General features: G+C 35.0%; 1 protein-coding gene across 1 annotated transcript in view; it reads right to left on the bottom strand.

Moving 5' to 3' along the window:
• The window catches only part of LOC135204114 (uncharacterized), a 173,089-nt gene that overhangs the window by 21,341 nt on the left and 124,248 nt on the right, over nucleotides 1–27,500 (bottom strand). The window contains exons 2-3 of the mRNA XM_064234118.1: nucleotides 17,466–17,766; nucleotides 7,729–7,785 (exon numbers count right to left, since the gene is read on the bottom strand). Coding sequence (XP_064090188.1) covers nucleotides 7,729–7,785; nucleotides 17,466–17,766 — 358 coding nt within the window. The remainder of the gene's footprint in view (nucleotides 1–7,728; nucleotides 7,786–17,465; nucleotides 17,767–27,500) is intronic.

Raw genomic sequence — 27,500 nt, 5'->3', positions numbered from 1 at the left:
GATTCTCCACTTGTAAAGATTCTCTCTCTCTCTCTCTCTCTCTCTCTCTCTCTCTCTCTCTCTCTCTCTACGAAACACTACTTTTTGATCAAAACCTTACCGATTATCTCCCTACTCTCTTACTCTGCTTCTTCACTTGTAAATTCTCTCTTTCACACACACATCACACACACACACGCGCACACGCGCCCCAATCCCAAGACATCTTTAAACCCAACCTTCAGCCACACCTTTCCCGCGCGGTGCCTCCTAGATGCCACGTTTCCTGTTTCTCGGGGCGAATCCAGGTTCCTGGAAAGTCGTTCGAGCAATTGGCCTAGAATCGATGGGTGGATTGGCTGTGTGTGTGTGTGTGTGCTGTCTGTACTGGAATCCGTGGCGCGCGCGTGTGTGTGTGTGTATGTGTTAATGGAAGACGCTGCTAATTCGGTAACTTCAAATGCTTTTGATGCTGCTCTGGATGTCGTCGTTGTTGGTGTTGTCTTTGCTGTTGGATGTTTTTTTTTTTCTTCTTCAAGTCTTATTGATATTGACCTAAAGGGATTGTGCCGCTTCTTCGTTTAGTTGGGATGTTTTGGTTTTCATTTCTGTGAACTTTTATTTAGTTGTTTCTTCGATAGACGACTACTCCAAGTTTGTAATTTTTTTATATTGTTATAAGTGTTTACAATGTAATGTTGTTTGAAGCTAATATATATCTATATATATATATATATATATATATATATATATATATATATATATATATATATATATATATATATATATATATATATATTAATATATATATATATATATATATATATATATATATATATGTAGTAACTTTGAATGTTGTTTTTTTTGTTTCTTGTTAAAGTTGTTAGGATTTCCAGTGTGTTATTGTTGCTTTGACGAATCAGATCTTGCATATTTTTGCTGATGACGAAAGTATTTCATTTATTTTTCCTTTTCGTTGTTCCGTTTATGAAATAAATATAGTTATTTTTCTGTTGTTTTTCTTCCTTTGTTGTTGTTATTTTGTTGATGATGTTACTTATTATTGCTCTGATGCTTTTCCCGTCAATAATGTGGTAATTTTAATTGCTGCTCCTTAAAGGGCATTGGTTGTTAGTTTGTTATATTGTAGTCACAATAGTTGTGATGTCCTGATGTTGTAATTACATTGGTTTTGACGTTTTGCAATAATGACATTGGCGTGACGTTTTGCTGTTATAATTGCATTGGTTATGACTTTTACCGTAATTAAATTGTCCTGAAGTTTTGATCTTATAATTACATAATGTGTGACGTTTTGCTCTGATTACATGTTGTGACGTTTAGCTATTATGATACATTGGTTGTGGCTTTTTGCTGTTATTAAATTGTTGTGACATTTTGATATTATGACTACATTGGTTGTGACGTTTTGCAATTATAGTCCATTGGCGTGACGTTTAGATGTTATAATTACATTGATTGTGACGTTCTGCTGTAATTACATTACTGTGACATTTTGATATTATAATTACATTGTTGTGACGTTTTGATAATATGATTATATTAGTTGTGCCGTTTTGCTCTAATTACATTGTTGTGACTTTTTAAAGTTATGATTAGATTGGCTTTGTCGTTTAGAGTATGATTTATGCGTTAATGTTATTATTATTATTATTCCTCTTTGTTCAGAACTGAGATGATTATAGATGTTATTCCTCTTCGGGCTATTTTGTTTGTCTGGCCTTACCACTAGTCTGTGACCATAGATATTGTGACGCCAGTCTATAGCTCACAATCAGTTAATAATGGCCTGTTCGGTTCGTTGTTTTCATTTTGCATGTGTTGTTATTTGTGTGGCATGTATTTTATTTTTTTTCATTTTTTTACTATATATAAAGGCATCATACTAACTCAATATAACTCACTATCTTCAGATGACGTAATTCCAGTAAATGGGATTATACCTATGGATGCAACCAAGGTCGCAATTCCGTTGTAATTTGCTTTTGAATCCTGTACTATTGTTGTGTAAGTATCCCTTTTGTTATAGCTGTTTGATTAAGTCTCTTACTGAAATTTTCGTTTTCCATTTTCATTGCTTTTCTTATATTAAAAGTTTATGTTGTTTTGTTTGATGGGTTCACTCTTGGTTTTTATGACTTTTGCATGCATTATTATTATTATTATTATTATTATTATTATTATTATTATTATTATTATTATTATTATTATTATTATTATTATTAATATTATTATTATTATTATCTGGTGGGTTCTATCATATTTATGTCTTCTTTATATAGTAGGAGGAGTAATAGTATTATCAAATAATAATAACTATAGTAATATTAATATAATAATAATGATAATATTGATAATAATAGAGTATAGTAATTATATAAATAATAATAAGAATTGTTTAATATCATTATTATTATTATTATTATTATTATTATTATTATTATTATTATTATTATTATTATTATTATTATTATTATTGTTGTTGTTGTTGTTGTAATATAACTTGACCAACTTAAGCTACAATTATCAGCTCCTAAGACATTCGCTCTTTGAACCTAATTGGAGGACTAACATTATGTCAGTCATAAGCGGAAGTAGTAATGAAATATTCACGTTGATAAGAACGTTGGCGACAGCGAACGAATGGCTCGTGCCATTATATAATTTGCATCGGCAAAAGTTATCAAACATATCACGCGTGCGCACTTGAAAAAAGAAAAATTCTTGTTATTATTCCTTTTTTTATTATTATTCTCTTCGTTCCTCCTTTCCCTTTATCTATTTATTTATTTATTTATTTTGGTTTCTCTGCAACACCAGATTACGTTAGAATTATTAAAGAAACAAACAAACTTATCAAAGGAGGTCTCTTTGGATCTCATAGAAAACGGGATTTCGCATGTATGGGTAACTAAGCAATCACCGACTCCCTCTGCTGGCTTACCAACTGCGATCAATATATCATTAGTTCCTGGTCCGATAAAAGTGAACGCGAATTACACCTATTAGACAGGGGGGAGGTTATCTCAGGCTCCGCTGGTAACAAGGAGGGGATAATTACCTAGAGAGAGAGAGAGAGAGAGAGAGAGAGAGAGAGAGAGAGAGAGAGGGCGTCCTTATCTATATCCATCGAAAGAAGTATAATTCGTTCGACCTTCGGGCTGCTGTTATTAAAATTATTGTAGCGCCTGAGAATTTGCATGGCAACAAAGTATGTGTCAGATATCAATTTGCGTTTGTTGGTTGAGGGGGGGGCTTCCTGTTTAAGACAGCACGCACACATACACACACATACATACATGTATAAATATATATAATAGGAACAGTATGGCTAGAGAAACTTTAGCATTTTTCAGTTAAAACTTTATTTAAATGCATCACCTACGTTTCGGGATACAAATCCCATCTTCAGGGCTAAAAACAGGGAACAATTAAAATTCTATACATTAGGAATCAGACTAAAATGGGCACAGTAGTATGTTTTATATATATATCTATATATATATATATATATATATATATATATATATATATATATATATAATATATATATGTGTGTGTGTGTGTGTGTGTGTGTGTGTGAATAACTTGATCACGAAGTATATAAAAACGTGATGCTATGTATAAATAAAGTTTTTTTTTTGCCACGAAGGAAAAAAATGAAAAAGCGAGATAGCCGAGTACTTTCGGTCCTATTCGGACCCTTTACTGAGGCAAACTGATTTTACAAAGAACACCATAGTCAAAAGAAGGCTTAATATACAAACTGACACTACCAGATTAGCCATAAGGGTGATTTTCACTCTTGAGAGAGGAGGATACCCGCAGTAAACAAGTGATTCTTCCAGAAAAACAGTACATTTTGAAAAAAACACGGGAGCATATACAATTTAATATCATGAATTTTTACACAAATTTTCCCAACAAAAATTATTATTAATGAAAAGACGAAAGAAAATATAAATATATATATATCGAGCAAGAGAAAGAGGGAGAGAGAATATCGAACCAGAGAGAGAGAGAGAGAGAAAGAGAGAGAGAGAGAGAGAGAGAGAGAGAGAAAGAATTAATAACTATATACATGTGGGACTAATTTATTAGTTCTTCATTTATTTTGAGGTCCTTCATAAACATCTTACAAATATATAGGTCCAAATGGTACATTCCCAGACTAAGATTTAGGTTGTTTTTATTAGTGATTTGTATAATTGCCGATTCCAGTAAATTTCTTGAAACATAATCATTAGATCTAGCAATTACCGAGGTATCACCCCAATTAATACAATGAGATTTTTCACTCAGATGGATAAACAGTGCATTTGAAGTCTGGGCTGTTCTAACTGAATACATATGCTGCTTAATCCGAACACATAAATTTTTACTAGACTGACCAACGTAAAACGATGGGCAATCCTTACAAGGAATTTTGTAAATGATGTTGTTATTTGGTACGGGACTATTCTTAATGGTATTGTGATAAGAGAACACTACATTAACATTAAACGATTTAAATATTGATTTTATGGTTTCAAATCCACGAAAATAAGGTAAGCTAAGTACATTTTTAGCCATTTCATTTTCATTAATAGCAACATTATAAAACTTTTTATGAGCTTTTTGATAACATAAATCAATTAAATGAGGTGGGTAGCAGAGATCGTTTCCTATCTTTTTTATGTATTCTATTTCTTGGTCCAGGTATTGTGGACTCGTGATACGCAAAGCGCGTAGGAACATAGAAAAAAAATTGTAATTTTAATATTAAGATGGTGGCCAGAATAAAAATGTACATATGTTAAATTATTTGTGGGTTTTCTATAAATACTGAATTTGCATTAGAAAGATTCTCTATGTATTAATACATCTAGGAAAGGGATGACATTGTTATTTTCAATTTCAACAGTGAATTTATGGATGGCACTAAATTATTCAATTTAGACAGTAAATCATTTACATCGATACCACCAGGTAAGACTACTAAGATATCATCGACATATCGGTACCATTTTAAGGGGATAAGTGTGATATTCGGGAGGTGTTTCTCAAAAAGTTATATATATGGAATTTTTTGAGAGACTTACTGGAATCGGCAATTATACAAATCACTAATAAAAACAACCTAAATCTTAGTCTGGGAATGTACCATTTGGACCCATATATTTGTAAGATGTTTATGAAGGACCTCAAAATAAATGAACAACTAAAAAATTATTCCCACATGTATATAGTTATTAATTCTTTCTCTCTCTCTCTCTCTCTCTCTCTCTCTCTCTCTCTCTCTCTCTCTCTCTCTCTCTCTCTGGTTCGATATTCTCTCTCTCTCTGCTAGATATATATATTTATATTTTCTTTCGTCTTTTCATTAATAATAATTTTTGTTGGGAAAATTTGTGTAAAAATTCATGATATTAAATTGTATATGCTCCCGTGTTTTTTTCAAAATGTACTGTTTTTCTGGAAGAATCACTTGTTTACTGCGGGTATCCTTCAAGGTGTGGCTAGCCTATGGCGACTCATCCTCTCTGTATATTAAGCCTTCTTTTGACTATGGTGTTCTTTGTAAAATCAGTTTGCCTCAGTAAAGGGTCCGAATAGGACCGAAAGTACTCGGCTATCTCGCTTTTTCATTTTTTTCCTTCGTCGCAAAAAAACCTTTATTTATATATATATATATATGTATATATATATATATATATATATATATATATATATATATCATATATATATATGTATATACTATATATATATATACATATATGTATATATATATATATATATATATATATATATATATGTATATATATATATATATATATATATATATATATCATATATATATATATATATATATATATATATATATATATATATATATATATATATATATAGTTCTCACCCAAATGGACCGGTGTCTTCCAACTCTTCTGGTAAGCAAAGGAGTCCAACTGGTAGTGTAGTATTGCGTACTTTCTCCAAGCCATCTCTATCTCCCCTTGGAACTTCAACATTTTCATTATGGTATCATGTCTCGCTCTATCCTGCAATTTCATGCCTAATATTCTTCATATAAAACTCTAAACCAAGAAAATCTTTCGGGTACAGTTTTATTATCATACTATGGTTTATGTTCGTATAGCTGTAGAGTTCATAATAATGTATTATCAGTTTATTTGAATTCCACGTCATATACAGCCTGGCCGTCAGCGCATATCACGCGGTACACTGTAGGCATTACGTAAGGTTCATTTCAGCGTCCTGTAGGCCCTTAGCTGCAACCCCTTTTCATTCCTTTTACTGTCCGCCATTCATATTCTCTTTCACCTTACTTTCCACCTTTCTTAACAATACTTTCCATTCCATATTATTTAGCTGGTCGTTGTACATTTGCCTTTCAATCAATTCCAATTCGAGAGAATCTATTTGGGTATCACAGTTCTTGAATATGTGAAGAATCATCCTCATTAATCTTTCTCTTTTCCAGTTTCTGTAATGGTGATTCCACATTAAAAAAAAACGATTTATTCACTAGTATATTGAAGACTTTTTCAACCTACGGTATACCAGTCAAATTATCCCCAACGTATCTCTAATTCATAACTTCACAAAATAAATATTTTGACCGTCGTTGTCTATCTTCGTCTTCTTCTGATTTTATCTTTGACGCCTGTAGTCTACTGTTACTATGCGTATGTAGAGAGAGAGAGAGAGAGAGAGAGAGAGAGAGAGAGAGAGAGGGAGAGAAAGAGAGTGAGAGAGAAAGTAGGTGAAAAGTTAATTATTAACCTTATCAGAGGAACTACTTCCGGAAGCCATCGATTGTCCTGCAATAAAAGTAAGTTTCTCTAAGGTGAACCTATCAGCTTATCTTCTGATATAATTATTCATGTACTCGCAAACCATTTGCTGGCTTTGTTTTTTTTTTTATTTGTTCGTTCGCTTGAATTTTCTTCAATTTTACCATCATTGCGAAATTAGCCAATTAAATTGGACATACTGATCTTTAAGAAAGTAAACTATGATATATGCGAATCACAAAGGTTGTAACGCAACGGATGTCACTTAACTACTGTTTTTTTCTGTTTGATGACTTGCCATTTCTTTATTATTAATAGTTAGGTGCATATTTCATGGGGTTTCAAGTTTTTGTTCAAGTACAGAAATCAGTTAAAATATTTCTCCATGCACTGGAGACTTTTACAGATACTGTTTACTATAATGAAAATAAATATTCAAGTTAACTGATCAAGACCTGCATCAAATGTAATTTAGTGTACATCCTCCTCTTTCCAATATATATATATATATATATATATATATATATATATATATATATATATATATATATATATATATATATATATATATATATATATATATATATATATATATATATATTCGACATGTATATTATGTATATGTTTACATATTTATGTATGTGTGGTCAGGTCGGGAAGGCAACCATCGTCGTGATATTGGTATCGCAGGTTCGTTTCCCGCTGCCGGACATCAAAATTTCTTCAAATTCTTTGTAGTTGGAGCTCAAGGCTTTGTAGTGACATATATGTCACACACACATTTGTATGTATACATATATATAGATGTATTTTACAGTTATAATACTCACAAATCTTATATATTATACGTGCACGTATGTACACGCGTGTGTGTGTTTATTTTCAAGAGATGTAAAGAAATAAATACAGCAGAAAAATAATACATTTTACTTACCAACTTGAGATTTATATTCGCCAATAAATCTGCGGGTAAGATACCGAACTGTTATAGCTGGAAGGGAAGAAAACAAGAATCATTATTAATGCCTTTTTGTCTCTCATTATATATATATATATATATATATATATATATATATATATATATATATATATATATTCATATAATGTATACGCATGTGTGTATGTAAGTATTTATGTATGTTTATGTACGCGTTTATTACTTCTGGACCTAATAGCATATGATGAAGCCATACAGGTGAATTGTGTTTCTTAGTATATACGTATGTTGCAAGCTGAATCAAAATATGTGAGGAATATTTAATTATGAATGAGTTGCAAAAAGGTTGGTGTAGATAAAAGGACTGATTACAGTGTTAGATGGTTTGGTCGTGTGGAAAGAAAAGAAAAAGAAAAGAAAAGAAGATGGTAAGAAGGAACAGGGGAGTAGGCTTCGAAATGTGGTGGGCAAAAGTTGTTGGAAAGGAAAGGTTATAACAACAATGTAGGCTCTAAAATTTCATTTCCACTATACAACTGGTTCCGCCACTCCCACGGGTAGGAATTGCACATATAGAAGACTCCTTAATAAGTATTGCGTTTAGTGAGGTCCTCTCTCATTTTATTCACATGCCATTTCTCTCTCTCTCTCTCTCTCTCTCTCTCTCTCTCTCTCTCTTCTCTCTCTCTCTCTGTAGACAGATATAAAGAAGAATGTCCCATATATATATATATATATATATATATATATATATATATATATATATATATATATATATATATATATATATAACATTCCTCTCTCTCTCTCTCTCTCTCTCTCTCTCTCTCTCTCTCTCTCTCTCTCTCTCTCTCTCTCTCTCTTCCTACAGGCCACCAAGTAAAAGTCAACCGCAGCCATTAAAATTTTACAAATATGCAGTGCCCTTGGGAAGGAAATACCATTAGCAACCATTGGGTATACGGACGGTAAAATAGATATATGTTTTCTTTTGCAGGTGGGCAGAAAGGGCATTATATGTGGTCTATTTTTTCGGCAGTTATTTTCACGTAGCATGACATTACTATTATTATTGTTATTATTATTATTATTATTATTTTATTATTTTTTTTGTTTGCTCTATCACAGTCCTCCAATTCGACTGGGTGGTATTTACAGTTTGGGGTTCCGGGTTGCATCCTGCCTCCTTAGGAGTCCATCACTCTTCTTACTATGTGTGCCGTTTCTAGGATCACACTCTTCTGCATGAGTCCTGGAGCTACTTCAGCCTCTAGTTTTTCTAGATTCCTTTTCAGGGATCTTGGGATCGTGTCTAGTGCTCCCATTGATTAATGGGTACGATGTCTCACTGCTGGCATATCCCATATCCTTATTTCTATTTTCAGATCTTGATACTTATCCATTTTTCCCTCTCTTTCTCTTCAACTCTGGTGTCCATGGTATTGCGACATCAATGAGTGATACTTTCTTCTTGACTTTGTCAATCAACGTCACGTCTGGTCTGTTTTGCCCGTATCCACCCTATCCGTTCTGATACCATAGTCCCAGAGGATCTTTGCGTGATCATTTTCTATCACTCCCTCAGGTTGGTGCTCGTACCACTTATTACTGCAAGGTAGCTGATGTTTCTTGCACAGGCTCCAGTGGAGGGCTTTTGCCACTGAATCATGCCTCTTTTTGTACTGGTTCTGTGCAAGTGCCGGGCATTCGCTTGCTATGTGGTTTATGGTTTCATTTTTCGTATTGCACTTCCTACATATGGGAGAGATGTTATTTCCGTCTATCATTCTTTGAACATATCTGGTTCTTAGGGCCTGATCTTGTGCCGCTGTTATCATTTCTTCAGTTTCCTTCTTTAGCTCTCCCCTCTGTAGCCATTGCCATGTGTCATCACTGGCTAGTTCTTTAGTCTGTCTCATGTATTGTCCGTGCATTGGTTTGTTGTGCCAGTCCTCTGTTCTGTCTGTCATTCTCCTGTCTCTGTATTTTTCTGGGTCTTCGTCTACTTTTATTAGTCCTTCTTCCCATGCACTTTTTAGCCACTCGTCTTCACTGGTTTTCAGATATTGCCCCAGTGCTCTGTTCTCGATGTTGACGCAATCCTCTATACTTAGTAGTCCTCTCCCTCCTTCCTTTCGTGTTATGTATAGTCTGTCCGTATTTGCTCTTGGGTGTAGTGCTTTGTGTATTGTCATATGTTTCCTGGTTTTCTGATCTATGCTGCGGAGTTCTGCCTTCGTCCATTCCACTATCTCTGCGCTGTATCTGATTACTGGCACTGCCCATGTGTTTATGGCTTTTATCATATTTCTGCCGTTGAGTTTTGACTTGAGTATCGCCTTGAGTCTCTGCATATATTCTTTCCTGATCGTGTCCTTCATCTCTTGGTGTTTTATATCCCCTCCTTCCATTATTCCCAGGTATTTGTATCCTGCCTCATCTATGTGTTTGATGTTGCTCCCATCTGGTAGCTTTATACCTTCAGTTCTTGTTACTTTGCCTTTTTGTATGTTGACTAAGGCGCATTTTTCTATTCCAAACTCCATCCTGATGTCCCCAGATACAATCCTTAGAGTTTGGATTAGGGTATCTATTTCCTTGATGCTCTTACCATACAGCTTGATGTCGTCCATGAACATCAGATGGTTGATTCTGTTGCCTCTTTTCTTGAGTTGGTACCCGGCATCCATCTTCCGTAGTTACTTTTTGTCATGGGAATCATGGCTACTACGAAGAGTAGTGGGGACAGTGAGTCGCCCTGGAAGATCCCTCTCCTGATATTAACCCTCTGCTAGTCTTATTCCAGAGCTTGTAAGTATTGTATTCCAGTTGCGCATTGTATTTTTGAGGAAGCTGATGGTGTTTTCCTCTGCCCCATATATTTTCAGGCATTCTATTAGCCATGTGTGTGGTATCATGTCGAAGGCTTTCTTACAGTCTATCCATGCCATGCTTAGGTTGGTTTTCCTTCTCCTACTGTTCTTCATTACCATTTTGTCTATCAGGAGCTGGTCTTTTGTGCCCCTACACTTCCTTCTGCAGCCTTTCTGTTGGTGGGGATGGTGTTTGTCTCCTCTAGGTAGTTGTATAGCCTTTCACTGATGATACCTGTTAGTAACTTCCACATTATTGGTAGGCAGGTGATAGGCCTGTAGTTACTGGCTATATTTCCCTTACTCTTGTCTTTTTGTACTAAGGATGTTCTTCCTGTGGTCATCCATTTGGGTGCATGGTGATTTGAGATACAATGCTGGAGTTGTTCTGCTATTCGTGGGTGTAGGGCCTTGAAGTTTTTGAGCCAGTATCCATGGACTTCATCGGGACCTGGGGCTTTCCAGTTTGGCATTTTCTTTAGTTGGTATCTGACTGTGTCTGTCGTGATCTCTGTGAATCTTTGTTTTATTCTCCCTGTTTCTTCTTCCTTGACTTCCTGGAGCCATGTTGCATGTTTGTTGTGTGATACCGGATTGCTCCATATGTTTTCCCAGAGTCTCTTACTTGGTTCGGCTTCAGGAATTTCTGGGTGGTTGTCTTCCCCTCTTAGTTGGCTCTATAGTCTTTTCTGGTTGGTTCCGAATAGTTTGTTCTGTTGGTATCCCTTATCCCTGTTCATGTACCGTTGGATCTTATGTGCTTTGGCCTCTGTTTTACATCTTCTATTGTGTTGTTTAGTCCCCTCTCTTGTACTTTGTATTTCTCGTTGAGTTCCTCCCTTGTTTTCTTGCTTCTTAGCCTTTTTTCTGCCATCTCTTTCAGTTTACTCAAGTCAGATCTCATCACCATGATTTGCTTTTCCAGGCGCCTTTTCCAAGGAGGTTGCTGTTTTGGTTTCTGTTGGGTTGGTTGTGCTGGTGGTGTTGGTGTTCGAATCCCCATCAGTTCTGCTACTAATCTTGCTCCTGCATATACCAAGTTATTTGTTTCTGTGATACTGGTGGTGTGTATTATGCCCATTATTTCATTGACTTCACTTGTTTTCTCCCTTAATTTCTTGGTGTTGTAGGCTTTCATGGAGGGGATCTTTGTTCTCTCTGTATCTGGCTCCATCCATTGTCTAGTCTTTTCTACCCATTCCGTCCTCTCTGTTACTTCGTCGGTGTTTCTTCGTGTGCAGTTGTTTGATACCTCATCATCCCTGTCGTATTATTATTATTATTATTATTGGCACGTATCCATACACAATATCCTAAGAGTAACTTATTACCAATCAACAATATTTTAAAGAAGTGAATATACTTGTTAAGAAAAAGGAGATGAGATATGCCGAAATAACTCTCTCTCTCTCTCTCTCTCTCTCTCTCTCTCTCTCTCTCTCTCTCTCTCTCTCTCTCTAAATATATCTCAGACTTCAGTTCCTTAGCTATTCTTGGTCTTCCCCATTGTCGCTATTTCCTGCTCAATTCATTTTTCCCCCTACCTGCTTCATAATGACAAAACCCCAACCCCACCCGCCTCCTTTACCCCCGGCCTACCCCCAACCCCCACCCTCTCCCAAACAGTTCTTTTTATCACACCTTTTATTAAGGTTAGTATCCATTTCCTAGTCCATCGCAATTCTTCTCTGAACAGGTTATAGACCATAATTCCCGGCCGAGATAGTATTGTTACTGCTTCTTCTATTTATACCTGTACATGAAGCCAGGTATTGCCAGGATATATTATATGAGGATGCTGTTTTTCTTCTTCTTCTTTTTCGACTGTATTTTATTTTAAGATTCTGCGTCGGATTTTCCATCCGTGCTTCGTGCAAGCAAATATCGCCCTTATTCTTTGTTCGATGGATCTTATCAGTATTATATATAGAAAGACCATTTACAGAATTATATATTGAAAGACCATTTACAGAATTTTGTATTGAAAGACCTTTTACACCTTTTTATATTTTAAGGCCCTTTACAGCTTTATATATTTAAAGACCTTATACAGATTTGTATATTGAAAGACCATTTACAGAATTATATATTGAAAGACCTTTTACAGAATTAGGTATCAAAGGTGTACGTATTGGTGTGTGTCATGAAAACTTTAAAAATAATCATAAATATAATATTTATTATTATTATTATTATTATTATTATTATTATTATTATTATTATTATTATTATTATTATTATTATTATTACTTAATTATTATTATTCTTATTATTATTATATTATTATTATATTATTATTATTATTATTATTATTAGATTATTATTATTATTACTGTTTAGACATATTTTTAGATAAATTTGTGAAGATACATAACTTGATTTGATTATCCATTTTAGATTCAAGTTACTGTTATTATTATTATTATTATTTTTGGGGGGTCTATCACAGTCCTCCAATTCGACTGGGTGGTATTTATTTATAGTGTGGGGTTCCGGGTTGCATCCTGCCTCCTTAGGAGTCCATCACTTTTCTTACTATGTGCGCCGTATCTATGATCACACTCTTCTGCATGAGTCCTGGAGCTACTTCACCCTCTAGTTTTCCTAGATTCCTTTTCAGGGATCTTGGGATCGTGCCTAGTGTTCCTATGATTATGGGTACAATTTCCAGTGGCATATCCCATATGTCCATCTTATTTCTATTTTCAGGTCTTGATACTTATCCATTTTTTCCCTCTCTTTCTCTTCAACTCTGGTGTCCCATGGTATTACGACATCAATTATTTATTATTATTATTATTATTATTATTATTATTATTATTATTATTATTATTATTATTATTATTATTATTATTATTATTATTGTGCAGTAAATGCGACACGCTGTCGAACTTATTATTATTATTATTATTAGATTACTTACTTATTTTATTATTAGTATTATTATTTATTAGTATATTGTGCTGTAAATGCGACACTATTATTGTTGTTGTTATTATTATTGTTATTATGCAGTAAATGCGGCACGCTGTCGAACTTCTCATTTCCAAAGTTCTTTTATACCTCCCTGAGGATGTTGAGCAATTAAAATCTTGAAAGTTCAAGCGAAGATGCGTTGCTTTACCACCCTTAAACAATTCACCTTGTATTTAAACAATTTATGTATATTTTTTTATCTATTTCTCTTTTAATTTACTCATATATATATATATATATATATATATATATATATATATATATATATATATATATATACCATATATATATATATATATATACATATATATATATATATGTATACATTATAGTATATAATTATATATATATATTTTATATAGTATATATATATAATATATATATATGTATGTATATATATATATATATATATATATATATATATATATATATTCTAGTTGTTTTCTAACTGAATCTCTTCTGTCGTATTTCCTGTTGTTATCCATCTGTGACTTCTTTCAAATGAACGTCATATTCATTGGAAGCTTTTGGATTTTAAGTCAGTGGCCCTAGCAAGCTTGTTCCATATGAATGAGTGTTTATCTTCTTAATAATAATAATAATAATAATAATAATAATAATAATAATAATAATAATAATAATAATAATAATAATAATAATAATAATAATAATGATGATGAAAGATATAAAGATCGTTTGTAAAGCAGAACGATTAAGCTGCACTGAGAAAAATGGCAAATAGCCAAGTATTTTCGAACTTCTTGGTTCCTTCTTTGACCTTTAATTATTTCTGAATGCGATTGTTCACCGAAATTTGGTTATGAGTTTCTTTTTTTAATAATAATAATAATAATAATAATAATAATAATATAATAATAATAATAATAATAATAATAATAATAATGATACAATACGCAACTGAAATACAATACTTACAAGCTCTGGAATAAGACTAGCAGAGTTTAATATCAGGAGAGGGATCTTCCAGGGCGACTCACTGTCCCCACTACTCTTCGTATTAGCCATGATTCCCATGACAAAAGTACTGCAGAAGATGGATCTGGGTACCAACTCAAGAAAAGAGGCAACAGAGTTAACCATCTAATGTTCATGGATGACATCAAGCTGTATGGTAAGAGCATCAAGGAAATAGATACCCTAATCCAGACTCTAAGGATTGTATCTGGGGACATAAGGATGGAGTTTGGAACAGAAAAATGTGCCTTAGTCAACTTACAAAAGGGCAAAGTAACAAGGACTGAAGGGATAAAGCTACCAGATGGGAGCAACATCAAACACATAGATGAGACGGGATACAAATACCTGGGAATAATGGAAGGAGGGGATATAACACACCAAGAGATGACGGACACGATCAGGGAAGATACTCAAGTCAAAACTCAACCCCGGAGATACTCCTCAACATAGACCAGAAAACTATGAAACATATGACAATACACAAAGCACTACACCCAAGAGCAAATACGGACAGACTATACATAACACGAAAGGAAGGAGGGAGATGACTACTAAGCATAGAGGACTGCGTCAACATCGAGAACAGAGCACTGGGGCAATATCTGAAAATCAGTGAAGACGAGTGGCTCATGAGTGCATGGGAAGAAGGACTGATAAAAGTAGACGAAGACCCAGAAATATACAGAGACAGGAGAATGACAAACAGAACAGAGGAATGGCACAACAAACCAATGCACGGATAATACATGAGACAAACTAAAGAACTGGTCAGCGATGACACATGGCAATGGTTACAGAGGGGAGAGCTCAAGAAGGAAACTGAAGAAATGATAACAGCGGCACAAGATCAGGCCCTAAGAACCAGATATGTTCAAAGAACGATAGACGGAAATAACATCTCTCCCATATGTAGAAAGTGCAATACGAAAAATGAACCACCATAAACCACATAGCAAGCGAATGTCCTGCACTTGCACAGAACCAGTACAAAAAGAGGCATGATTCAGTGGCAAAAGCCCTCCACTGGAGCCTGTGCAAGAAACATCAGCTACCTTGCAATAATAAGTGGTACGAGCACCAACCTGAAGGAGTGATAGAAAACGATCAGGCAAAGATCCTCTGGGACTATGGTATCAGAACAGATAGGGTGGTACGTGCAAATTGACCAGACTTGACGTTGATTGACAAAATCAAGAAGAAAGTATCACTCATTGATGTCGCAATACCATGGGACACCAGAGTTGAAGAGAAAGAGAGGGAAAAAATGGATAAGTATCAAGATCTGAAAATAGAAATAAGAAGGATATGGGATATGCCAGTGGAAATTGTACCCATAATCATAGGAACACTGGGCACGATCCCAAGATCCTTGAAAAGGGATCTGGAAAAACTAGAGGCTGAAGTAGCTCCAGGACTCATGCAGAAGAGTGTGATCATAGAAACGGCGCACATAGTAAGAAGAGTGATGGACTCCTAAGGAGGCAGGATGCAACCCGGAACCCCACACTATAAATACCACCCAGTCGAATTAGAGGACTGTGTTAAACACCCCCCCCCCCTCCCCCCAAAAAAAACAAAAAAAAATAAATAAATAAAAAGAAAAAAACTAATAATAATAAGATAATAATCTAAATGCTCGTGTATTTTCAACATGAATTTCCCCATCTAAAGTTGGATAAGCATGATTGGGTATTTACCCCAAGAATCAAACTATGAAAAAAAATTATATATATTCTATTTTTCTCACCCAACCTACGGCCCCGATCCCCTATTTTTTTTATTCTGAAAAGATATTTGCTTTGTAATTCTCAAATGTTTACTCTCTTACAATTTAGTGTCTTGTATCCTATATAAATAACTGAATTATTATTCATGTGAAATCAGTTCCTTTACTATTTTGATCTTGATTTATAGCCTATCTTTGAACATGAGATATTCTTGATATTTTCTTTTTATTAATTCTTTTAGTTTGGGTAATTCAGGATTGGTTGAAATGTAATTTTAAATACTTCTTACGACCGTAGCTTGTACGTCTCTTGTTTAGGCCCAAATCCTCTTGTATCTTTTTTATTCAACTTTCAATTTCATGTATCACAGCCGCCATTGAACAGACATTTACACTGACTGCAATCTATCCTTTTCTTCACAGACTTCAGAGAAAAGCCTCCCGAAAGGAGGCCACACGGACACCGTCGGATTTCCCCTCCTTTGCTCTCTCGAAAATCTGTATCCTAAAAGGTGTCCTTCTCCTTCTGGTCCCGGTAAAGATATGCGTCCTTTCCGGAAAGTCAATAACGAAAGTAGGTCGTCCAAAACTGGCCTTGAACGGAAGTGGGTTACACCTGGTCAAAGGTGTTCGAAGGCATCGGTCCAGAGATGCATGAGACGCCTTCAACCCAGGTGAAACTGGGTCATTTCGGCTTGCTGAGGTAAGCATTTTGTTTTACTTTATTGATTTTGGCAGTTTGGAAATTACTCAATATTCAGACTGGAAATTCTGTTTTATTATTTTTTTCTTCCCGTCCTGTCTGTCTTATGTTTGTGTGTTCGTGTATGTGAGTGCATGTGTGAATTTTGCTTGGCATTGTTAACGTCCCGTTGCCTGTAATGTTTTCTAATAGGAAACATGAGATGGAATTTCTTTATTTATTAATTTATTTTTAGAAGAAAGGAAATCACATTCACCCATTCAGACGCCACAAGGGAATTTTCTTTATGTATATCCTTCTGTGGGAAATTAGGTTGACAAACAGATCAAATGCATAAAGTTAAGGAAAACGGGATGTTAAGAATTCCTGGAGCCAAATATAAATAATACCGTCAAAATGTTCCAGTAAACAGTGATCCATACTACTAGATAGCTTACTGAGAATGCTCATCAGACTATTTTTTGGCAATAGCACCTACCTGACTTTCCGACTCCATGACCACCTAGTACTAGGAGTCTGATAACCGGTGGGCTGCCATGGGTTCCGCTTTCGAGTGTTCTTCCGGTCTTTGAAGGCTTGGCAGCGGCGTTTCCCCCTCCTCCTCCTCCTTGTCCTCCTCCACTTCCCCCACCTCCTCCCTCTTCTCCACCACCTCCTCCTCCAATCCCCGTGAGGACCTTGGCGCGGTAGGACAGCTTTCCTCCGTCAGCGGGGGAATTTCCTTCGCTGATGACGCTAACTCCAGTTTCAGTGTTCATACTAGTCCGGTGGACGTCATCCTGTAAGGGGGAGAGGGGCCTTTAGAGTCTTACAGTGGGGCAGATTAAGGTTACGGTGGCTTTATACCAGCAAACGATTCTGCAGTAGTGCGGACCGTCAGTGTGGTAATGTTAATGGGTGCAAGAAAATATTCGGTTATACTCCAGTACAGAAACGGTTCTAGTTTAAAATGAACACGTACGAAGTGGCAGGAGTATCCTGTTAAGTGATATTACTCACTTAAAGATGAATGGTATTTTCAATTCATATTCCAGCCTTCTTCAATAAATTTCACGAGACTACATGTCTCTATAAATGTATTAAAAAATTATGAAAAGACACAATTAAACTTAATCAATATAAGATCAATATTGAGTAATAGGATTACAAATAGCTAGGAAATAATAAAACAGTAGAACTCATAACTATGTTAGAATTAAGTGAAGTATTCTAATCAAATACACTATGTTCCGGGGTTCGGGGTGTATAGGGGGTGGGGAGTTGTAGTCGTTTTCTCTTGAATCCTTTTCATTTTGGCGGGAGAATAGGTGAGCTCGTTCTTCCCAAACCTGGATTTATTATTGTTACCTTTTTAAAACCATGAGAATTATAGTTCGATGTACAAAACGGTACATAAGTGAACAGTGGATAGATTTATTCAGGACAAATAAAAGCATACCTCCCAGCAGTGACGTATGATGGGCGGGGCCAGCCAGGATTGTTCCTTGATGTTATTGTTGTGTGTGGGTGGGGGGTGGGACGTTCAGACATTTTATGGTGCGAGTTGTCGACGTAACGTTCGTTTTGGATGCGATTGATAATGCATAAAACCAAATAAAATACTTTAATTACTATTCCTGATGACTTGAAGGCACTGCTTCGAAACAGTTCTTGATTAAGAGAGTAGGGGCATAACCCACAGTATTCTTGAACTAAAAGTACCGAGTCAGTTTTTAAGTTTACTGGAAAGAAAACTATTGGGACGTCCGCACTTTTTTCTATCCACCCTCAGATCTTAAAAAGTACTGAGGTTAGAGGGCTGCAAATTGTTATGTTGATCATCCACCCTCCAATCATTAACATACTAAATTGCAGTCCTCTCTAGCCTAGGTAGGTTTTTATTCTATTAAGGTTCAAGTTAGCCATAATCTTGCTTCTGGCAACCATATAGGCCAAGCCACCACCGGGCCTTGGTTTAAAGTTTCGCGTGCCGCGGCTCGTACAGCATTATACCGAGACCAAAGAATGATAGATCTGTTTTTGGTGGCCTTGATTATACACCGTAGTGGCTGTACAGGAAACTCAATTTTCTTTACTTGATTTTATTACATACAAACATTTATGGCTTATCATTGTGTGACTCCAGTCTGTGGCCTTTTTATGATTTCTGGGAACTTCAATGTCTATGATGCTGTTAATCCTTTGGAGGTTTTTGAAATAGTGTTTGGTGATAAGTGATAAGAGTTTGTTATCGCAATCACTTAAAAACATATTTATGATATTGCCTGGAAATTTCCAATATAGTATTAATATTTTCTAATGAAAAAATTTACAGATCATAATAAAATCTTATTAATAATTTTTTTTTTTACCTTTTTTCAGATTAATATTTTAAAGAATGTATGAATATGATATTAGTCATTCTATTGCTCCCTTTGGCATTATATTTTATGTTTATACATTACTAAAGACATCAAGCTCTCTCTCTCTCTCTCTCTCTCTCTCTCTCTCTCTCTCTTCCTTCATACTAGATTTCTTGGATTATTGCTATATAATAAAGCATAATTTCCTCAACGAAAACCTCTCTTATTACTATTTGTGTTTTAGTGTTTTTAGTCTATTCTCTTGGACATTCTATCATATATCGTCCATGAAATGAGGAAAAAAGAAATAATATGATATAAGAAAATAGAAACAGAGAATTTTAAAAGACAAAGTTCTCGTTTGTTACATCAAGAATGAAAATGGTAAAAGAGGATAAAAGCAGAATATGATAAAAGAAAAGTTCTTATTTGTTTCGTTCAGGTTTGATCAGGGTATACTACTCATTTCCGGTGTAATAGTGATTATGGTAAAAGTTATGATACGGAGATGTTTGTTATCATTACAAAAACAACAACAACAGGAATAATATTCGTCATGCCAATTTATTTTGCTGTTTTTCCTCCTGTGTTAGTTCCTATAGATGGTTCACTTAAGGTAGATTCTTGGATGAGCCTTATGCTTACGAGACGTTCGTTTGACGGCCGCTGATTGGCTGGTACCAGGAGGTAGGCAGCTCCCAGCCAATCAGCGGCCGCCAAACAAACGCCTCGTAAGCATAGGGCTCATCCAAGAATCTGCCTTAAGTGAACCAGTTATAGTTGGGGCCTATTTTTGGTTCTTTTTTCGGAATTCCCTGAAATTCCTAAACCAGATAAAAACACGATTCGAAAACGGTATACTCGATCACTCAGTTGTGTCTCATTGTGACCCTTTCCTCCTTCTATGAAATTTCTGTCCGTTTAAATGGGATGATGTTGCTACCCGTCTGCCAATGGCCCCTCCTCAGATGTTCACGAGTGCGATTTTTGCGGTCACCCACTCGAATATTGATCGCACCGGAAATGTGAATTTACTGACTATTCCTTTGTTGAAAATTTTTAAAAATGTGAAACATATTTCTTTTATATCATGAAAAGGTCATCGACCTTTATATCATGAAAAAGGTCATCGAAGTCGGGGTGATTACTGAACTCTGGTTGTTACAATGTGAGTAAATATTACAAAAATCATATGTGCGAGTGTTTAATTAATTAACTTTTAAGTGCACCTGACTTTGAATTTGTATCGTTTCATTTTGATAATGTTTTTTCTATTCCGAAAATAGAATGTTTATTCCACGGGAGAAAACATATTCATTTAATGTGATTTTTTTTTTTTTTTGTTCAGAACAGCTTACCATGGAGAATTATTTTTCAGTAATGCAAAAGCAATTTTCTCTTTTTTTAATTTTATTCTTGTTGTGCACCAAGATCACTGGCCTTTTCCAGGGGTTCGTTGACCTTTCTTGACCACCACACCCCACCCCACCTTCGCCCTGTCATCATGTCATGTGAGAGAGAGGGAAGGGAATTGATGAAACTTGTTATCATAGGAAGAAGCTTCGTCACTGTCTCCCGACACGCTGCAAGTTTTTGTTATCCTTTTGACAAATTACGTAAGGTGACAGTAGCCCCCGGCCCGCATCTCTCTCTCTCTCTCTCTCTCTCTCTCTCTCTCTCTCTCTCTCTCTCTCTCTCTCTCTCTCTCTCTCTCTCTCTCTCTCTCTCTCTCTCTCTCTCTCTCTCTGTATCCCAGACCATCCAAGTTTGGAAGATGCATAATATACCGGAAGGTGCATTAGCAATTCTCTAGTAGACATTTAGAGGTGCCTCATACTGAGGGACTTGGGGCAACCCGAACGAGCTGTAAGGTCTCTAAGGCAAGGTCTCTCTCTCTCTCTCTCTCTCTCTCTCTCTCTCTCTCTCTCTCTCTCTCTCTCTTTCAAAAGAAAATTCAATGGAAATTTTAACTGTTCAAGAAATCAGAAGTACTGAGAATGATTTCATTCGAGTAGGACATGTGAAAGAAAATTTTGAATTTTTCTTTTGTAAAAAAATGTGAAAAAAATAGTATTTCAGTAGTACTCCTTTCCCCTTTTTAATTCACAAAATATACAAAAAAAAACTCGACTTAATCCCGTATGATTAAGAAGCAATGTCCGAATATTTATCAGCACCGTCCGTTCAAGGATATAGATAAAATAATTTCTAGTTTTAAACTGTTTACGAGTAAAAAAAAAAAAAAAAAAAGACCCATTTGCAATATCCAGACGTTTCAGATTATTGACAAATATTTTTGAATAATTAGATCATTTACGAAAATGGATCAAATAATTTGTGACGTCTAAATATTTATGATTGTGTAAGAATAATTCCATAATATCCCTTCAAGTATAAATATGGATATAGTTAGCCGTGGTATCCCGTCACTTATACCGCAAATAACGTACTTACGCGGAAGGATAAAATCATCAGCAGTATATTATCATCCATATATTATGCATGGTATTATTTAAAACAAAAATCATTAACGACTAATTATTGAATGTGAAAAAAATCTATCATCTGAGAATATGGATATAACCATTTACACTCTTCCCAAGTATTTTCGAGTACTGCTGACATAGATTCCCACCAAGGTCTACGTGCCAAATATCTCTCGCTTGGAACAGGTAATCTACGTCACTGGAATGGCTTTACGTTGGTGGTGGGGGTGGGGAGAAAGATAGTTCCCAGAATTCCATGTAATTCGATGGTGGCTGAATTTCGAATGAAATTTGGTCTCACAACAGTTCGAGGAAAAATGGTCAACAGTATTAATGAAATAGCAATTTTAAAAGTGAGCAGAGAGAGAGAGAGAGAGAGAGAGAGAGAGAGAGAGAGAGAGAGAGAGAGAGAGAGGCGGGGGGACGGGTACGTATACTATTAGAGAGAGAGAGAGATAGAGAGAGAGATCAGTATCGAAGAAACAACAACAACAATATGACAATGATACTTACGTATACTTAAGACAATAAAAACCATTTCAATACGAGTATATGGATAACAATATTACATGCAACTGGAATTTAAAACTGAGCGCAAGTGTTTATATTTCTGATGAGTCTTCAAAGCTCCCAAAGCAGAGCAGTTATGAAAATAAACAAGAAAGCAGTAACTGAATGACAAATGTAAAAAAAAAAAAACAAAAAAAAAAACACACAAAATTCACTTTATATAAGACAACTTTAGAATTATTCATAAAACTCTTATGGAAAAATCCCATTCTCAGCATTTATAAGAAATCAGTTGCTCCACAGATATGATGCCAGTATCTCTTTCTTTTTTTTATTTTCTCCTTTTACCTTTTACATTTTCCTTTTTCGTACCGTAAGATTGCTGGACTCTTTACATTAGATGAAATAATGATGATAACTCAAAAACCTAGAAATTTTATACTTTCTTTTATTTCCTTGTCTTACACTCTGTTTATTAACATCATCCAATCGTTCACACACGCGCACACACGCGCGCGCACACACACACACACACACACACACACATATATATATATATATATATATATATATATATATATATATATATATATATATATATATATATATATGGAGAGAGAGAGAGAGAGAGAGAGAGAGAGAGAGACATATTTATGTGTTTAGTGTTATATATATATTATATAGAATAATCTATTAAATTTATTATATATATAGATATATATATTATATATAAAATATATATAAAAATGTTTATTTCACTCCCTATTGCTTATTCATACTCTCCATGTAAATTAGAATTTCCGTCACATGAGATGGGACCATGTCTCGTGATGACAAATGAAAAATTACGATGACATTTTCACTGTTTTTTTTTCTTTTTGGTCGACTTTGACAAACCCGTTTTTTTACTGATGAAACATGAATTTTTACTCCCCCTTTTTTTTAGCTTTCCCCCCTTAGTTTTAGCTTCACCCCTTTTCCTTTTAGCTTTTTCCCGTGAGCCGCATTATAGACAACATATTCATGAGAAATTCAGTATTATTTTTTATCAACCGGTGCTCGTGTCAGCGACGCAGCTGAAAAAGTTCTTAGATGACTAATCATATTGCCATTAAGCACCTGGGTATTGTGGGCGAGTATTGGATGCCAGGAAATCGGAATATCATCTCCGTCTGTGAAGAACGTCTTTGACGCATGCGCCATAACGAGACGCCCATTCTGCTTATTAAGAGCATGTCGTTTCCAACACCTACAATATCATATTGTGATATTTTAGCTTATCCTGTAATTTCCGTAATGTCGGCGGTTTTTGTGAAGATCCTTGACCTTACGACGGATTATGAAGTGCCTCTAGCGACCTGTGTCACCTGATGGGAGACAGCAGGAGAGAGAGGTTGGATAATCACAGGTCTCCGCTCGTGTTACATGGTGAGGGCTGCAGGTCTCGAGGTGAGGATGACCGACTTTAGTAGCTATAAGAATTTTACCTGTGGTGCCTGGTGGGGCACTTTGTTGGGGGTGGGGGGGAGGGGAGGTTGATCGACAGGTCGCACCTGGTGTTACCTGATGTGGGGTATAGGTTTAGGGAAAAGGGGCCTAATTAACAGGTAGCCATTGGTGTTACCTGGTGATGGCTGCAGGTGAGGCTGACTGACTGTAGTATTAGCTATACGAATTATACCTGTTTAACCTGGTGGGTGGGGCGGGGGTGAGGTGTGACTTGTGTGACCCGTCGTACTTGTGTGTGACCCGTCGTACCTGTCGAGGGCATTGGGTTAGGATAGCCAACAGGTAGCAGCGGCTGATGTCTCCCATCCAGAAGATTTTTTTTTTTTACAATTTTTTTAATGATTCTTTGCGTTGTATTTGACATAACAGTATCGACCCCTTCATTTGCTTGTTTTCGTCCTTTTGCTGTTTTTTTCCCTTTTTTTTATCGATCTGGTCACGTTTGTCCCTTTTGCCCTTTCTTTGAGTTATATTTTTATTTGATCCTTTTTGTTGTGTTTGTTCCCGTCGTTGTCTTTGTATGTTATTGTTCCGTTGGCTTTTCAATGTTTTTCCGTCGGGTTTTATTGTATTACCCATTATTTTATTCTTATTTGTTTGATAATTTATTGTTCATTTACCCAGTCGGTTTTTAATATTTGTTTCACTCATTTTTATTCTGTTGCTCTGTCGGTTTTTGTCATTTTTTTTCCGTCGGTTTTCATTGTACTGCTATGTCGATTTGTTCGTTTTTCTATTATATTTCTTCCGTCGGGTTTCATTCGACTATTTTTTTATTATCACATTTATCCCGTGGTTTTTTATTCTATTGTACATTTATATACAATTATTCAATCGTTTTTTTATTGTTCCGCTGGTTTCTACTCTATTTTTCTATAAGGTTTTTATTTCATTATTCTTTCTGGTCTCATGCTATTGTTTTGTCGGGAATGTTTCGCGTAATCGGTTTTTATTCGATTATTTTTTTATTGTATTTGATCCATCGGTTTTTATTTATGTATCCTATCATTCTATGGTTTTTTTATTCTTTTGTTCCGTCGGTTTTTACATTACTGCTTTTTAAGGTTTTAATTCCATTATTCTTTTTGGTCTCATTCTATTGTTTTGTCGGGATTGTATCCCGTTATTCTTTCTGGTTTTGTTCTGTTCTTCTGTTCCTCTGGTTTTGTTCTGTTCTTCTGGTTTTGTTCTGTTCTTCTGTTCCTCTGGTTTTGTTCTTTTCTTCTGGTTTTGTTCTTTTCATCTGTTCCTCTGGTTTTGTTCTGTTCTTCTGGTTTTGTTCTGTTCTTCTGTTCCTCTGGTTTTGTTCTATTCTTCTGGTTTTGTTCTGTTCTTCTGTTCTTCTGGTTTTGTTCTGTTCCTCTGGTTTTGTTCTGTTCTTCTGTTCCTCTGGTTTTGTTCTGTTCTTCTGGTTTTGTTCTGTTCTTCTGTTCCTCTGGTTTTGTTCTGTTCTTCTGGTTTTGTTCTGTTCTCCTGTTCCTCTGGTTTTGTTCTGTTCCTCTGGTTTTGTTCTGTTCTTCTGTGTTCTGTTTCTTGGGTGTTCCTCTTGTTTTGGTTCTGTTGGTTCTGTTTTGTTCTTGTTCTCTGTTCCTCTGGTTTTGTTCTGTTCTTCTGTTCCTCTGGTTATGTTCTGTTCTTCTGGTTTTGTTCTGTTCTTCTGTTCCTCTGGTTTTGTTCTGTTCTTCTGTTCCTCTGGTTATGTTATGTTCTTCTGGTTTTGTTCTGTTCTTCTGGTTTTGATCTGTTCTTCTGGTTTTGTTCTGTTCTTCTGTTCCTCTGGTTTTGTTCTGTTCTTCTGGTTTTGTTCTTTTCTTCTGTTCCTCTGGTTTTGTTCTGTTCTTCTGGTTTTGTTCCTTTTTTCTGGTTTTGTTCTGTTCTTCTGTTCTTCTGGTTTTGTTCTGTTCTTCTGGTTATGTTCTGTTCTTCTGGTTTTGTTCTGTTCTTCTGTTCCTCTGGTTTTGTTCTGTTCTTCTGTTCTTCCGGTTTTGTTCTGTTCTTCTGGTTTTGTTCTGTTCTTCTGTTCCTCTGGTTTTGTTCTGTTCTTCTGGTTTTGTTCTGTTCTTCTTGTTTTGTTCTCTTTTCTGGTTTTGTTCTGTTCTTCTGTTCCTCTGGTTTTGTTCTGTTCTTCTGGTTTTGTTCTGTTCTTCCGTTTTTATATCTCGTTTAGTGATCCGTAACTTTTGATTTGTTTCTCTGAAAATTTTAATAATACTTTTTCAGAAGCAGAGTTTTTAAGAAAGCTTGAGGTCGTGAGATTGGCAGAGTCCTAATTAGAATTTAGAAATAGAATGATAGAAGTGATTGTTGTGCCACAAAGACTCGTGAATTATTATTATTATTATTATTATTATTATTATTATTATTATTATTATTATTATTATTATTATTATTATTATTATTATCACGTTTTTAGTTTTTATCAATTTGCCTGTCTTATTTATTCATATCTCAACCCTGTTATCATTATTATTTCAAAATATTACATACTCATAATAATAATAATAATAATAATAATAATAATAATAATAATAATAATAATAATAATAATAATAATAATAATAATAATAATAATAATTTTTCGATTAAAATTTTCAACTAAAAGCTTTTAACAAAGAATTATATATTTATTAAAAGCGAAAATATCTTATTATCTGAAAGTACAGTGACATTTAAACAATGCTTATGAAATAAATTATATCAAATATATATACAACTGGAAAAGGTTAGGTTTTGTCTAGATTATATCACTAGAAAATCTAATTTCTGACAATTTCGTCTATTAAGATTCCTGAGTTGTTATTTTTCCCATAAGAGCGAGGCCAATAACAAAAATGTTTTGACGAGCTCGCTTTTCTAAGGAATTCTGTCGTGTTATCATATAACAGTAAATTCCTCTGCTGAATAACACGTACTATTTAGTGACAGTCTCTAATCGAGCTAGTCTGGCTCGCCTGGGCGGAAAATCCGTGACGTCAGAGTGACGCGGCGACTTCTCATTGGCGGGATCACACCGTGACGTCACTCCTCTCCGTGACGCTGTGGGGACGTCACGGTCGTTAAGCCAGGCGGCGATATGTGAAACATCCTGACGACCGGGTGTCACTTAGGGCCTGAGGCGTTTGTCGGGGGTGGATAGTGATGTAGCGGTGATCTCTGTCTTATTAAAGAGTAAGGTACCATTCGAGAGATGAAGTTAGCCTGATCATTTGTGCAAGAGGGAGAGCCACCTGGTTACAATAGTTAGAATTTTGATGCGTGATTGGAAGTGCATATATATATATATATATATATATATATATATATTATATATATATATATATATATCAATAATCCATGTATATTTATACATATGTGTATATATACATATACATACATATGTGTGTATAATTAATGCATATATACAAGTACACACGCACGCGCACGTACTCATATATATATATTATATATAATATATAATAAAGTATTATATATATATACCATATATATATATGTAAAATTATATATATATATATATACATATATTATTAGTATATATATATATATAAATATATAGACTATATATATAACCGATACATATAATAGCTCCAATGCCCGTTTAACTTCTCGAATTCTTCGCGCTGTTTTGGATACGCTTGTCACTACAAAGCCTTAGATGCAAGTGCAAGA

This window comes from Macrobrachium nipponense, chromosome 44 (assembly GCF_015104395.2).
Source record: "Macrobrachium nipponense isolate FS-2020 chromosome 44, ASM1510439v2, whole genome shotgun sequence".
In the NCBI taxonomy this organism is placed as follows: Eukaryota; Metazoa; Arthropoda; class Malacostraca; order Decapoda; family Palaemonidae; genus Macrobrachium; species Macrobrachium nipponense.
This window is presented reverse-complemented; position numbering and strand designations above follow the sequence as displayed.